The 13,360-nt window shown below is 44.9% G+C and overlaps 1 protein-coding gene across 3 annotated transcripts in view; it reads left to right on the top strand.

Annotated features, from left to right (window-relative positions):
* DIS3L2 (DIS3 like 3'-5' exoribonuclease 2) overlaps positions 1-13,360 on the top strand; it is a 195,092-nt gene that overhangs the window by 122,835 nt on the left and 58,897 nt on the right. For all 3 annotated transcript variants that reach the window (XM_080409894.1, XM_080409895.1, XM_080409896.1), the window contains one exon: positions 2,271-2,504. In XM_080409894.1, the coding sequence (XP_080266020.1) occupies positions 2,271-2,504 (234 nt within the window). The remainder of the gene's footprint in view (positions 1-2,270; positions 2,505-13,360) is intronic.

Genomic DNA, 13,360 nt, shown 5'->3' with positions numbered 1-13,360 from the left:
GTGGTGGACCGCCTTGAGAACACCAACATCGAGGACAGGACATTCCTTGGTGAGGGACACGTGAGGCCAAAGGGCACTCCATTGCACCCCGCGTGCCTGGCAGTATTGTAACCTCGAGCTTGCAAAGCAGGGTGCAAGAGCCCTACTAGAGGTGAGAGATGCTCTGTGCTCCCATTGTTACTGTTCCAAAGCAAATAGGTTTAGAGCTAATGCATCTACCAAGGAAAAGCCATGCAGATTCCTCACTGGATTACGAATATTGATAAACTGTTGGGATTTTAAATTCTTGTTTCTTTTAGAAAAATGACGCCAATCATCTTTCTCGGGGACAGGCACTTTCTTGGTTTTATTGCTTTTGGGATCTGGAGTTTTTTTCTTCTAGTTTTCATAGAGTGTAACAAAATGTTGCCTAAGCAGCTCCACATAGCTTGGTGGACTCCAGTGGGATAGTGTGACATGATGTATCTAAAATGACTTTCCAAGGGCAGAGGCGTTAACCATATTGTTGCATCTGTGCTGTTCTTCAGAAGCAGAGCTGGGCGTTTGTAGGAACAGCGTAGCACGTTCTTGTTCAGATGCAGTCAACAGAAAGATATTTGAAAACAAACGATGCAACTCTCTTTTTAAGTTGCCTGCTGACGTCTTAAGCACAGCTCTGCTGGTTCCTTCTACCAGTGAGGAAGAAAAACTGCTTCAGTCTCAAACAACCTATACAAACAATGTGTCTTTCAAGGCTCAAAACTCTGTTGTCATGAGCCAGAACGTCATACGGACACTGCCTTGCAGGGAGAAAGTCCTCAGCCTCCTGCACAGCTATGTCACACCCTCACAAGAGACCTGTACCACCAGGGACTGTGCTAATGGGAGGGTTTCAGCTGAGCCACACTGGCTGCCATCACACGGTGTGCTGGGGACTACAGCTTTTTCTTAAAAGCAGCCAGAGCTGGGGGAAGCCTTAACATAACCCTAGAAACGTCTCAGATGCTGGTAGTCTGTCTGGAGTCTGGGTGCGCCAAGTTTGCTGTGGTGGGGGAGACCTTGCAGACCCGTCTTGTGGGCTGCTTGTTGTAATCTTCAAGTCCCAGCTCACAACCCCCAAATGGAGCTTCTCCACACTGCTTTGCCCGTCTGTCAGCCACTGGTATGTGGGCCAGCCAGCCTTGTGCGGCTTTCCCTGCAGAAGAAGAGCTAGCCTGTTCCTCTGGTGGGGTTTCCAAACGAGGGACACAAGGCTATGGTTACCCAAAGTCTGCTTGGATGGCTGCTGGAGGCAGAGACAGAGGGCATTTCCAGGAAATATTTGGATGGTGGGTAGAGTGAAGTTAGCCTGCTGCAGCAAGGCTGGATCTGGTAGCTCTGCTCACTACACAGAGGGATTACTGGACTGCATGGGTCAGGATGCATTCAGACTCCATTCCTTACCTATGTGACATGTCTTTAATACATCCAGGCAATCTTGGTGAGAAGGTGTTTATTGGGCACATTAATAAGAGATCTCTCGGGGTCATTACTGTCCAGTTTACACCAGTTAGAGCTGTTGCAGGAGTGGAAAGTGGATGCTTTGCATCTGGGGGTGGCTTCTGGTTTAAAATAAAATAATTTTATAGGTGATTTATAGATTATTTTCCTCTAGATTCCAAAATATTTTGGAAGCTCAGAAATGTTCCTGGCTTGAGTTTGGGCCTAGGACCATAGGCATGATCAGAGAAACAAGGGGTCAGTGAGGGGCCATCTCTTCTCCAGACCCACCAAAGTCCTACTCAGACACATTGCGAGTGCTAGTGAGACACTGGGGTTCCTGCAGTAGTCCTGAAAGCGGTATTTTAAAGCCAACCCCTCATGGCCTGCTAGCCACACTTTTTAATTAAAGAGATGGAATACAGTCTGCTGTGGTTTGGATAGGAGATCCTTTCTTTCGTGTGCGTTGCCTGTTGCCACTCCTGCACCTAGTAACCTTTGAGTCAACTGCCTGATTCCAACTCCGAGCAGGCTGTAGTTCTTTGAGCTCTATGAAAGAGGGAAACCAGGTAGAACAGGGAAATCCAAGCAGTTCCCTATGTATATGCACAATACAATGTGCACATACATGTTACCAGACACTAAAGAATCTATACGGGCAAAAGGCCTGGCAGTCTCAGTATGAGGAGATCTTCACTTGAAGATCAGAGTCAGTGATGAGGTCTGGTGGTGTTCCTTCCAGTGTTTGTACAACTTCCCAAACTTCTGTACAGTGGAAGAGTAAGTCCTCAGATGACTTTCCAATTTTGCAGATCCTTGATGAATGGTTTGGGCGGACAGTCATCTGCTCCTGTGTGAAGCTAAGCTACGACCATGCGCAGAGTATGATTGAAAGCCCTGGGAAGGTGTTCTCACCTGAAGAACTACCCCCTGTCTCCCCTCAACACTCGATAGCCGAGATCCAGCAAGCTGTACTGAACCTTCATCAAATTGCCCAGCACCTCCGCAAACAGCGCTTCATCGATGGCGCTCTGCGCTTAGACCAGGTGAGTGTAGTCCGGCCCCTGAAAGGGGCTTCTGCTCCACTGAAGCAATTTCACATTGTACTCCCGAAGAATTTCCTGATCAGTCTAAAAACACTTCAGGGAAAAGTCACAGCTGGAATAGAAAGGCAGGTTTGTGTGCCAGCATCTTAAGAGCAGCATCAACTTAAGTACCAAAAGCACTAAGTAAAGTAGGATCGAAAGGAAAAGTCCCCGATTTTCAAGGAGCGGTTCATCTTTCAGCATTTTTCAAAATCCTAAAGCCTGGTGGACTGGGTAACTCATACAGTGAAACAAATCATGACGGTGTCATTCATTGTCAGGCAGTTCAGATACCCTTAGTGCACATTGCACTGTGAAAGGCTCATCCTCACATTTGTTTCTCTGCTTGCAATACTCATGTTTTCCACAGCTTTCATAGCAATTCTTTGTGCAGGGAAGATGACTAAATGTTATCTAAGCTAGTACTTAGAAGTATTGGGTGTGTTTCAGAGAAAGAAATACTAGCAAGGGGGTTTTCTGTCTGGGGTGATTTAAATAATCTTATATCAGCTGTGGTGTGTGTCACTTCTATTTTACAAGTAGATCCAGATATTTTAGATTATCACAGCAAAAATACTTTTGCATTTGAGGTTCAGCTGCTCTGAGATGGCTTCGGACAGTTTTTTGGGGTAGGAGGTTCCAGTAATTTGTAGAACCCAGTGGCTTTCCTGAGCAGGAGACAAAATGGTTTCCTAACATAAGGAAGCTCTATTGTTCCGTTGTGCAAAATGAGCATGAGTCAACATAAGGGTATTGCTGAGAAAAAAGCTAGCGTACTGAAATATGTAAACAGGGCTATTGTATGTAAGAGGTATGTTGTAACCCTTACATTTTACTCAGCATTGTAGCGTGGTCTCCAGTTGCAGGAAAGTCTAGTTTTAAAGAAATCATTACAGAGCAACGAGATCAAGGAGTGTCTGTAATCAGTGACCTTCCCCAGTAGAGCACGTGGCTTAGTCTGGCGAAGCTGCTGTGAAGAGGAGGCAATGTGCTTTTACCCATGTCTAAGATGGACAAGATGACACATTTGTATCTTGAATTCCACTAGAGGAGATCGGGGTTATACTTTAGGGTAAACTTACTGTTGTAGGCACGGTGGTGCCTGAGGCCATCTTGCCTACATCTGTTATAGGAGGACTTGGAGGACTGGCTAGACACATAAAAGTGACCCTGGAGCAAGGGCATTTGCTCAAGGTCCCTCCTTGCTCAAAGGAAATAATTCTTAGAATTATATTCAAGTAATTTTTGGAAATCAGACTCCCACTTTGAAGTCATGCAGAGTTTTGTTGAACCTCTTTCAGAACAGAGGCTTCCTTCTCTGAGGTTTATCACACAATGGCTAATAAGCTGGGCTTTTGTTCCCAAGCACGCTCTGAATGCTAGAGAAACATAAAAAATCCAGCCTTTGCACTTGATGAGCTAACTGGGAAGCCTTGGAGATGTTTGGGCTGGAACAACAGTCCACAGTGACTGGGAGCTGTGGTCCAGAAAGGTCACCAGCTGCGTTCCACAAGTCACTACAGTGTAGTGCTGAGCAGTCACCATGTGTGCCCGAGTACCTGTTATCAAACTAACCTCAGGGAAAATATGTTTTAAAACAGCTGTGACATTTTCAATGGGAAGATTTGGCTGGGGAAGCATCCTGTTCTGGTGATACCCCATAAAAGATTAGCGGTGTTTTGTTCTGCTCTGTTGCCATTACAGAGGAGCTGTTAAAGAGAACATATTGGAGCATCATTTGTGAGACCCAGGTTAAAAGCCACTGCTAAGGGCATCAGAGAGGGCTGATGCCTGCTCAGCCTAGTTCCTAATCAACGTGATAAAGTGAGTTATATCTCGCAAGTGGCACTTTGTCCTGTGCAGAATCTTTCTCGCTGGCAAGAGTGTCAGCGAGAAGTAATGGTCTTCGAGAAGGAAGTGTATTTTAGTGCAGGGGACACTTTAACCGTACTTGCTCTGTTCAAGTACTGCCTTGATAGTTGTATTTTCATAAACTACACCCTCCCAGCACATGATGGAAGCAGTTACGGTAAGGCCTGAGTACAAACAGTATGTGAGGGACAGGTGTGTGGAGGTGGCCAGTGGTGTATGGCTGGACAAAGCAATCTGCAGCTTTTAAGGAGATGAGTCCCTTTGCCTTTGCTCCCCTGCTTCCCTGAGTTCCCACGGATGCACTTGTGCGCTGGGTCCGACTTCCAGCCCCAAGTGAGCGAGCAAGGGTGGGTCCGAATGGAAAACACACCTTTCTAATCGCTGGACCTCTCACTGATTTCCTGTGAGTAATGTAAATCCTGAACAATGGAAGACAAACTCCAGCAGGAAGCTAAGGGCAATGAATTATCAGATTACAAATAAGTATGTGACTGAAGGAAATGATCATCCCACAGTCTTAAGGGAGGGGGTGGCTGGCCATGGATGACTTCTGTGCTGCTTTTTTTCCAGGGGATGTGAGCCCTCTTCCTATATATTGCATTATGCTTGAGAGCTCCTGCCTTGGGGTCACTCCTGATTGAACAGTGATGGATTTTTTTCTTACTTCCACCCTGCCATTTTTCAGTGTAATATGCTCTTGTGCTTCCTGTTGTTATTAAGAAAACCAAGGGGGCAAGAATCTCCCATCCTGCTTTGCCACTGGCTATGCTGGCCTTGGGGTGGTGCTCCCTGTCTGCCTCAGTTCCCTCTTTGGAATGATACGGATCTAGCCCATAGTATCCATATAATTTAGGATTTATTTCCCAAAACTAAGAACATCTCTCAGATGAAGCCATTCATGAGCATGTATTTATAACAGCAGAAATACTGGCTGACCGGGGAACTCCTTGCAGCTGGCATCGGATGGCTCCAGTAAGATGCAGCAGTGTCAGGCTGGCTGTGCCGTGGTGAGCAGAATGTTTTCTGTTTGAATGTTGCTGCTGAATTTGTATGACCTAGTGTGAGAGCGGCATCTGCTCACCCATGGTTTCATCTTTTAGCAGTAATTTTAGTAGCAGGAATCTCCGTAGCTCAACAAATAAAAAATATATTTTATTTTTTTAATGACTTGGGAATTACATATCAGGGTCACGCAGAAGACCTTGAGACAAATTACAGAGGTAGCACATGGTCTTGAAAGCTTAGGATTTGTGGATTCAGTGGCAGTATATGTGTCTCTTTGGGGCTGTGTAATTTTGAATTCCTGCCTCAGTTCGGTCCAGGCCGTGGCAACCTACATACCTGTCGCTCTTTCCCCACCCCGGTTCCTTTCATGCCTCTGCAGAGGTCTGTAGGGGAATCCTGCTGCATTGGACCTTGGGTCTGCGGACCTTCTTTGCAACCAGAGCTGCATATCTGTCACTCCATGGGATCTTGCTGTCCGCATAGGCCCCTTCTGGGGCTTTTTCCATAGAATATGGTTTCCTGTGCTGCCTGCCAGCCTCCTAGCTCCAGAAGGCAGCTGATCACTGAGTTTTAGAGGTTTAAAGTCTTTGCACCTTCAGCGGCTAAGGAGCTTATGAAACTTTGTCCACACAGACAGAGATTAATGTATTTCTTTTCCTTCTCATTTAGAGCTGCAGTTTTTAGTTGTAAAGGCAAGAGGTGCCTGGTACTGTGACTTTGAGAAAATATGTTCAGATATTTACATTGTCTTACCCCCGCCACACTCCTTCCTGCCCAGGACCATGAAATGCCACCCCTGTGCTGTCCTCTCACAGCTCGTGGTGCACCCACACTATAAACTGGAGCCGGGATCTGACCTGGTTTAAAAACCAAAGTGAGCACAACCCACAACTTTCCTTTTTTTTCCTGGCCAGGTTACTTTGAAGCTGGATCACTTCCCCAAACCACAGCTTTTAGAAACACTAGCCAGAGAATCAGATAGAAACTTGCTTTCAACAAAAACCGTCGTTTGCAGAAAAGCTCCTTAGCTCCAGCTTGCCTAGAGGAGACCTGCTGATAAATGGTTCTCTTTTTGGCTTCAGCAGTTTATAAATGAATCACGAGGACAGATGCCTACAAGAAGACAGGTTTAAAAGGATTTCTGTGCATATTTAAAATGAGAATACCCCGGGATGCTGATCTGTCTCTATGACAACTGTCTGTGAGCTGAGCAGTGGCTTTTGTGCCGGTGATTCTGCCTTTGCCAGCGCACTTACACCTGGGTGCTCAAAACATTGGCATTGACCAAAGTTCAGCGTGAGAACAACCCGAAGTGCATTTGTGTTAAACCAGTTAATGGCATTGAATTGTTTGCTAAAATAGCTTCTCTCCTTGTTTTCTGCGCAACAGGCATTCAGCTTTGCAGGTGTGTGTGTGAAAAGGGAAGAATAAAAGGATAAAAATTGCAAAGATGAGAATGTTACGCAAATTTAAGGGTTGAATTGCTAGTGAAATGGTCTCACTTCTGCTTGCTCGCAGCCTGTATGCCGTATCACTGCCTCATTGCCTGAGCAAGGGTTGCTTTTCCCTGTGGGTCTCTATTATTTTGAGTAACTTAAAGGTAGTAAAAATTGTGTTGTGATATCTCTGTACCACACTGGAGACCTTACCTACAGTCCTGTCCTGTGGCTGCAGGGGATAAGGAAGTAAGTGATCTTTGAGAATAGCTTTGTTTAATTAAAAGATTGGTGGGACTCCTGAAGTATTAGAGTATTTCTGCTGCAGGAAACATAGGGAAACAATCACAAAGACCCCGAACACCAGAATGCGTTCAGAATACTAGCTCCAAAACACTGAGGTATGTGGCATACTGGGATGTATTAACAGTTTCTGAAGAGTCGTTGAAGCTCTCAGAATTGCCTCTGCCTACTTGATGCAAACAGCTTTGAGAAGTTGACTCAAGCCATTCACACACGGAAAACGAGGAGGAGGAAGGACACTGTACACGCAGGGTGTGATACTATGTTGGGAAATTTCATATTTAGTTGTGGCTAATGTGATAGGACAGAAACATGTATTTTTAGATAGTTGCTCCTGCTAATGCCATTTAATTGGAAATCTCAAGAGCCACAGATTAATTACTATCACCATTAAAATGTTCCAATATGAATGACTGCTGGAAATAATTATGGGAAATCGTTTTGTCGTATTTCCTGCCTCATATCTGTATAGTAAGCGTTCAGGTCTTTTCTTGTAGAAGTAGTACATATTTCTACCATGGTTAAACAGCCATTGTGCACAAGATGCAATATATTAATATATGAATTGAAGGCACTTTGGGTTGGCAGAACTCTTTGGACGGGAGAGCAAAGGGCTGTAATGTTGTATAGACATCATTTAACGGAATGTGCCTACATTTTCCCTATTAGTATGGTCTGAATTTATGTCTTAAAATGTTGTTGGGGCAGGAAGGCCATCCTGGCTTGAAGACTCCGTGGTGCGATCCTCAGGTGTTCTGGCCATGGCTGCTGTATGTGTTGCCCCTGCACACTCTCAATGCATGCACCTTTCTGCAGAGCTGTAGATGGCTTTGCTCCAAACTGACTCTTGGCTTCATCTCTTGGGGAGTATCACTTCGTTGTTTTTTTGGCCAGTTTCAGAGAGAAAGTTCTGGTGCTCATCACCTAGGATTTGACATTGGTACCAAATCCATCTCAGATTTGGTTTCCTCAGGGTAGGTTGAGGTGTGTACCTGCTTTGGCATTTGTTTTGGCCCAAAAGAAAATCCAAAAGACTCATTTATAAGATCCTGAAAACTGCCATGATACCTCCCTAAAGAGGCTGTTGCAGCAACAGTACATGAATGTGACAGCAGAGGCAGGGTGGTCTGTACGTGCGGTGCTGTAAGATAAATGGAAATGCAGACTAAGGAGCTTTCACTATTCACTTCCTATCACAATTCCACCATTGTCTGCTCCTTCTCTTTGATGTCTGGTTAAAGAGACATCACTGATATCCAGAATGGGGACAGCAGGTGCTATACGATCGTAATGGAGAGTTGCTTATACTGCATGATACATAAGGCAGCTGGGGGGGATGTTGGATATATTTGGAGATTAATTTCCTTTGGGGATTTTATGTCTTTTGCATCGTCTCAGTTAATACGTCAAAATGAGCATGTAAGGCCAAACCTTTCTACCGGGGGATACTGCGCTTCCCCATAGGAGTAATCGAAATGCATTTGCAAAGGTGTGTTAATGAAGTAGGAATGATTTTTGGAAATGTCTTGCCTACAATATCGCAGGGGGATATGGTACTTCGCAGGCAAACATGAAATGTCACCGTTGTCACCAGGAACAGCTAATGGCTCAGGTCAGGCAGTTTGCTCATGCACTGGGGACGTGCACAGGAAGGAGGAGTTGTGGGATCGTGTTATGGAGGGGGTCTGTGTTGGCTGAGCATCTTTCTTCTTGCGTTGCCAGTAGGTTTTAAAATATTTTGATTAAATCAGGATTTTGAGTAGAAAGCCCTCCAAATATAATGTCTTGCCCTGGGATTTTAATGAAGTCCTCCCAGGGGTGTGAGTAGGATTGATGTCCTCACACATGTCCTGCCGTTCCCCAATCATTCTTTTAGAGCTGAGCAGCTGTGTCCCAGCAGGAGCAGGTGGTGAAGTGGTCGAGCTGGCTCTGGCAGGAGGGGGGAGTCGGACGCTGGAGCACCGGGCTCGGCTGTAGAGCATCGTGCTGGGAGCCACTGCAGCCAGATGTCTGGGCAAACATGGCTGGGAAGGAGCTCCCCACACAGTGGTGCTCTGGCATTAATTTACCATCAGTAATGCAAGAGTTGGTTATGACTTTATTCTTCCTGGAGTAAATATTCCAGCCACTAGCTCAGATACTCAAATTCACCAGTCATGTATGAGTGTTTTTCTTCTGAACAGCTTAACCCTTGAGTTTTATTAAATCTTCCACAGACCTGCAAGCTCAGAAACTTCTCAAGAAAGAAGGGGTCTTAACGCTTTAATTTTGTGATGCTTTGTGACGCAGCAGCAGCTTCTTTCGTCTGCCGGCCTCAAGAGCAAGTATCAGAGAGGAGGTTGGCTCCATCCTTCCAGGTGATGGGAATGGCACGAAGAGGTGAAGCAGTTGCCTGAGCTCATGCAGTGAGTCTATGGCAGAACTGGCAGGACAGCCTTTTCTAATTCCCAGGCCAAATCCCACACCTCAGGCCAACGCTGACCGTTCTCTTCCTCTCACATTTATTACTGACAGCTATTGAATAAAAATTGGTGCTTTTTTGTTTCTGCTGTTTATTGCTGGCCTAGTTCAGGTCAGGTTTTTTTATCCCAGTTCCTAGCGGGTACTTCTCATGTGCAGAGCAGAGAAAAAAGCCACAGCAGCGTGAAGGGCTGAGCTGTGGCCAGCATGTCTCTGCAACGCAGAAGGAATCATCCTGTTTCACAAGTGGTCCCTCTCCCCAGTCCTTTCAGCTCTCAGGCTTTGCCTGCACGTGCCAGGGCCGAGCCAGTGTGCCGCTGTCCCATGGGAGTCTCTCTTGCTTGCATAGGACGAAGTTGCAGTGGGCAGGACTTAGTCATACCTTCTGAATTGCATGGCTTTTCCTATCGATTGAATCCAGTTGGTGGTCAGCTATTGTGGGGGCAGGGGTGAGCTGGCAGTTATCACATCTTGACGTGCAGGTAGGGTTGAAAGTGTTTGCAGGTACTCCAAATTCACACGTGAAGTAGACATCTCTTGGTTTTCTGGGGTAGCGGGACACTGATGGGTCTTGCCCATGCTTGTGTGGTAGGCAGCCTGGGGTCGCTTGCTTACAGGGACCTCAGACAGTGCCAAATAGCATCTCTAGGGGGGAAAGAGGGCATCCGTGGCAGGTGGTGTCTTGGTGTGATGGAATGTGTCCCAAACGTGAAGCTGATAGCTAAGATCAGAGAATTCAGAGCTTGATCCAGCTGAGCAAGCCACTCACTGGTGTTTGTGCGGTTGGTAGGCAGAGAAGTAGTGGCTTCTGCTGGTTATATTGAAAGAGGTTGAGGGTGGAAAAACTGGTTCTCAATGAGGCAGAAACAAACTGGTTCTTCCATGTCTCTGATAGCAAGGCAGATAAAACCCAGGGAAATGTTTGCGTAGAGGTGCAATGGGGTAAGCGCTGGGAGGAAATTCTTATTTTACGTTTTCTACTGAGGAAACAATCCTTGCTCTGAGAGTCTTGCCCTCCAGTTGATGGTGTTTTTCTTCCCTGGTGATGAACAGACGTCATCAGAAAGTCTCTTGTTGTTTCAGATTCCGTTTATCACGTATTTGAAAAGAGACTTGACAAGGGTTTTTTTCAGGTATTAATTATAGCTGACTGCATGGCTAATCCATCATTCTCTTTAGATGGAGTCACTGGGTGTTGAGTGATGTAACTTCAAATGTGTTCCATCTGCCATAGGTGAAGATGTAGCAGCTCTTTGTCAGAGCGAGTTCTGTTTCACCTAACAGTAAGTGGAAGAAAGGCTAATTGTATGATGATAAAAGGCAATATTTGGAAGGAGATGAAAGATTCAGACATTGCAGTTCTGTGACTTCTCATTTCCAAAGTGAGAGGGGGAAAAAATTCTTACTTTCCATGACCACAGCTCTTTTTTATCAGGTGTCTATGTCATGATCACTCCTTCTGAGTCCTGGGATGTTTTATCTTTTCTCATCCATAGCATATGGATGCTGAAGTACAAAGAAGCTCAGAAAGCACCTGTGGTTTCCACGGCCCTCTGAAATGAGGCTGCAAGAGTCTTAGCCAAAATGTCAGCAGCTGAGCAGAGGACAGAGCTGATCTTGCCCCATCTGAGGAAGCCAGCACTTGCTGAAGTCCACTTTCAGGTTTTATCTTTAAACATTCCAAGTCTAAGCCCACATCTCCTGAAATTATATGCCCTGCTAAAAGTTTGCAGTGATTCATTGGGAGTACAGTTTGTTGAGCAACGTCTTGGTTTTGTTTTGAAAGCAAGTGGCTTTGAATCTGTCTTGAGTAGTCTAGATTGCTTATCTTGCCCTTCTCTACATCATATGGTAATAAGGAAGTTGTTCAAGCTTACGAGCATAATCCAGGGTGTAGATTTTCCCTGAATACGTAATTGTGTAAAGTGGGAGTGTGAAGCACGTTTCAGGTAAGGTTGTTGGTCCACGTTGCACTTGTTTCTGAGATTTGTCCATATTTGAGATTTGAGAAAGACCTCCTTCCTGAACGTGCTCCTTCTTCGTGCAGTGCTGCGTTCAGTTGTGGGAGACCCTGTGGTTCGCTGTTGCTTCCTGCTTCCCTCTTGAGGCACAAACACCCATCTCTCCCTAAAGATACGTATTCACAAGTTGTTGTATTGTCAATGCCTTAAAACCTGACAGGACTATTAAACTTCACCCTCTGAAGGAAATACATTCTTCAGTGTGGATCTAGGCTGGTAGCAGATATATTGCATTTGTGCTAATTAGTTACCAGCCAAACTGGTGACAGTCTGTTGCCCATCTGTGATGGGCAACCATTAAATTGATGTCACTTGAAAACTAAGCAAGAGGCAGTGAGAAAGTAGCCTGAAGAGTTTGTTGGACTGGAGTGGTTTGGGAGACTTCAGACATCTGGAAGAAACAAGCCATGCAGAATAACCATGAAGGGGGTTTTGTGGGTAATTCCATTAACTGGACTTGAAAAACTTGTTTCTGTCACATAAATCCAAACTAACCAAACAGTCACTCTTGTTTTTTTTTACAAAAACCCCACAATCTAGCCTGAATACAACAAAATTTAATTTGCGCCTTCTTTGACAATTGAAGTAAACGGGCCATGTCATGGGTTTGATCCCTCTGATCCTGCTGACCTTGGGGGACTGCAGAGCTGTAGCTTATTGGGTGTCTCACGGCAATGGTGAAATCAGCCTCTGACTGAGAAATTCTTAGTCCCATGAATCAACAGGAGGTTTTGCATTAGCTTTAAGGCTGCAGTTTCACCTCAATTTCAAGGTCTCTGTTTTAATCTCAAGGCTCTCCTTGTTTTTCTGAGAAGAAACCCCATTGATCCAGCTAGCACTTTGCTTCTGATTAGCATGTTAGAGCCTGACCAGCAATACTAGGAAATAAAATGCTTAAATAGTTAAAACAGGGTTTTAAAAAATGCGATTTCTTAAATGTTTTCTCTGTCAGTGATGTGTTTAACAGGTATAGAAGACAGAATGAACTAAAACAGGCTTTGGCATTTTGGAAAGTGAGTCATTTTTTCTGTTGCATCATGTATAAACTTTTCCCTTCTCATGTATGTATGGTTGAAATTACTTTGAGGTTTTGAATTTTTACTTCAGCTCTGTTTTTTATTATTTTCAAACATTACTGAAAGTGATGGTTGATAGTCTTTAATACTGTGCTCACATTGCCTTGCTCTTCAGTTATTTTTAAAAAAAATAAGCCAGTGGGCAACATGCAGGTCGTTAAATGAGCTGGGGAGTTAATGGTTTCTCATGTTTAGTTAGGAGTAAGAGGTAGGTGTATTGATGGATCCGTAACGCGGTACCAAGGGATGCTGCTATCAAACAGCCTTTGTGCAGGGGACCAACCTTGAAATCCTTTTTCAGTGTGGTTGGCTGTTTTCAAATTCTCAATCCTTTGTACAGATTCCTTGAAATCAGTTTAAAGACCATGAATATGGTGCCATTGCAACCAGCTGAGATAGCAGACAGGTGTGTCTTTTCATAAAAGAGTGCAAAACAGTATTAAACCCTCTGAGGTTCTCCATGCTGGAAGAATGCTATTGCTTAGTGTCCCACAAGTTTTAAGATAAAGTCTAGAGCAGAGAATGAACACTGAGAGAGGCTGGGTAGAAATACAGTACCTAAATGGAGTTTCCATGGGTCAGGCCCAGCACAGAAGCCAGTTGGTCTCCACATGCCAGGATCAACAAGGTGTTGTACGTGCTTC

The sequence above is a fragment of the Falco punctatus genome, assembly GCF_963210335.1.
Source record: "Falco punctatus genome assembly, chromosome: 13".
NCBI classification, from domain to species: Eukaryota; Metazoa; Chordata; class Aves; order Falconiformes; family Falconidae; genus Falco; species Falco punctatus.
This window is presented reverse-complemented; position numbering and strand designations above follow the sequence as displayed.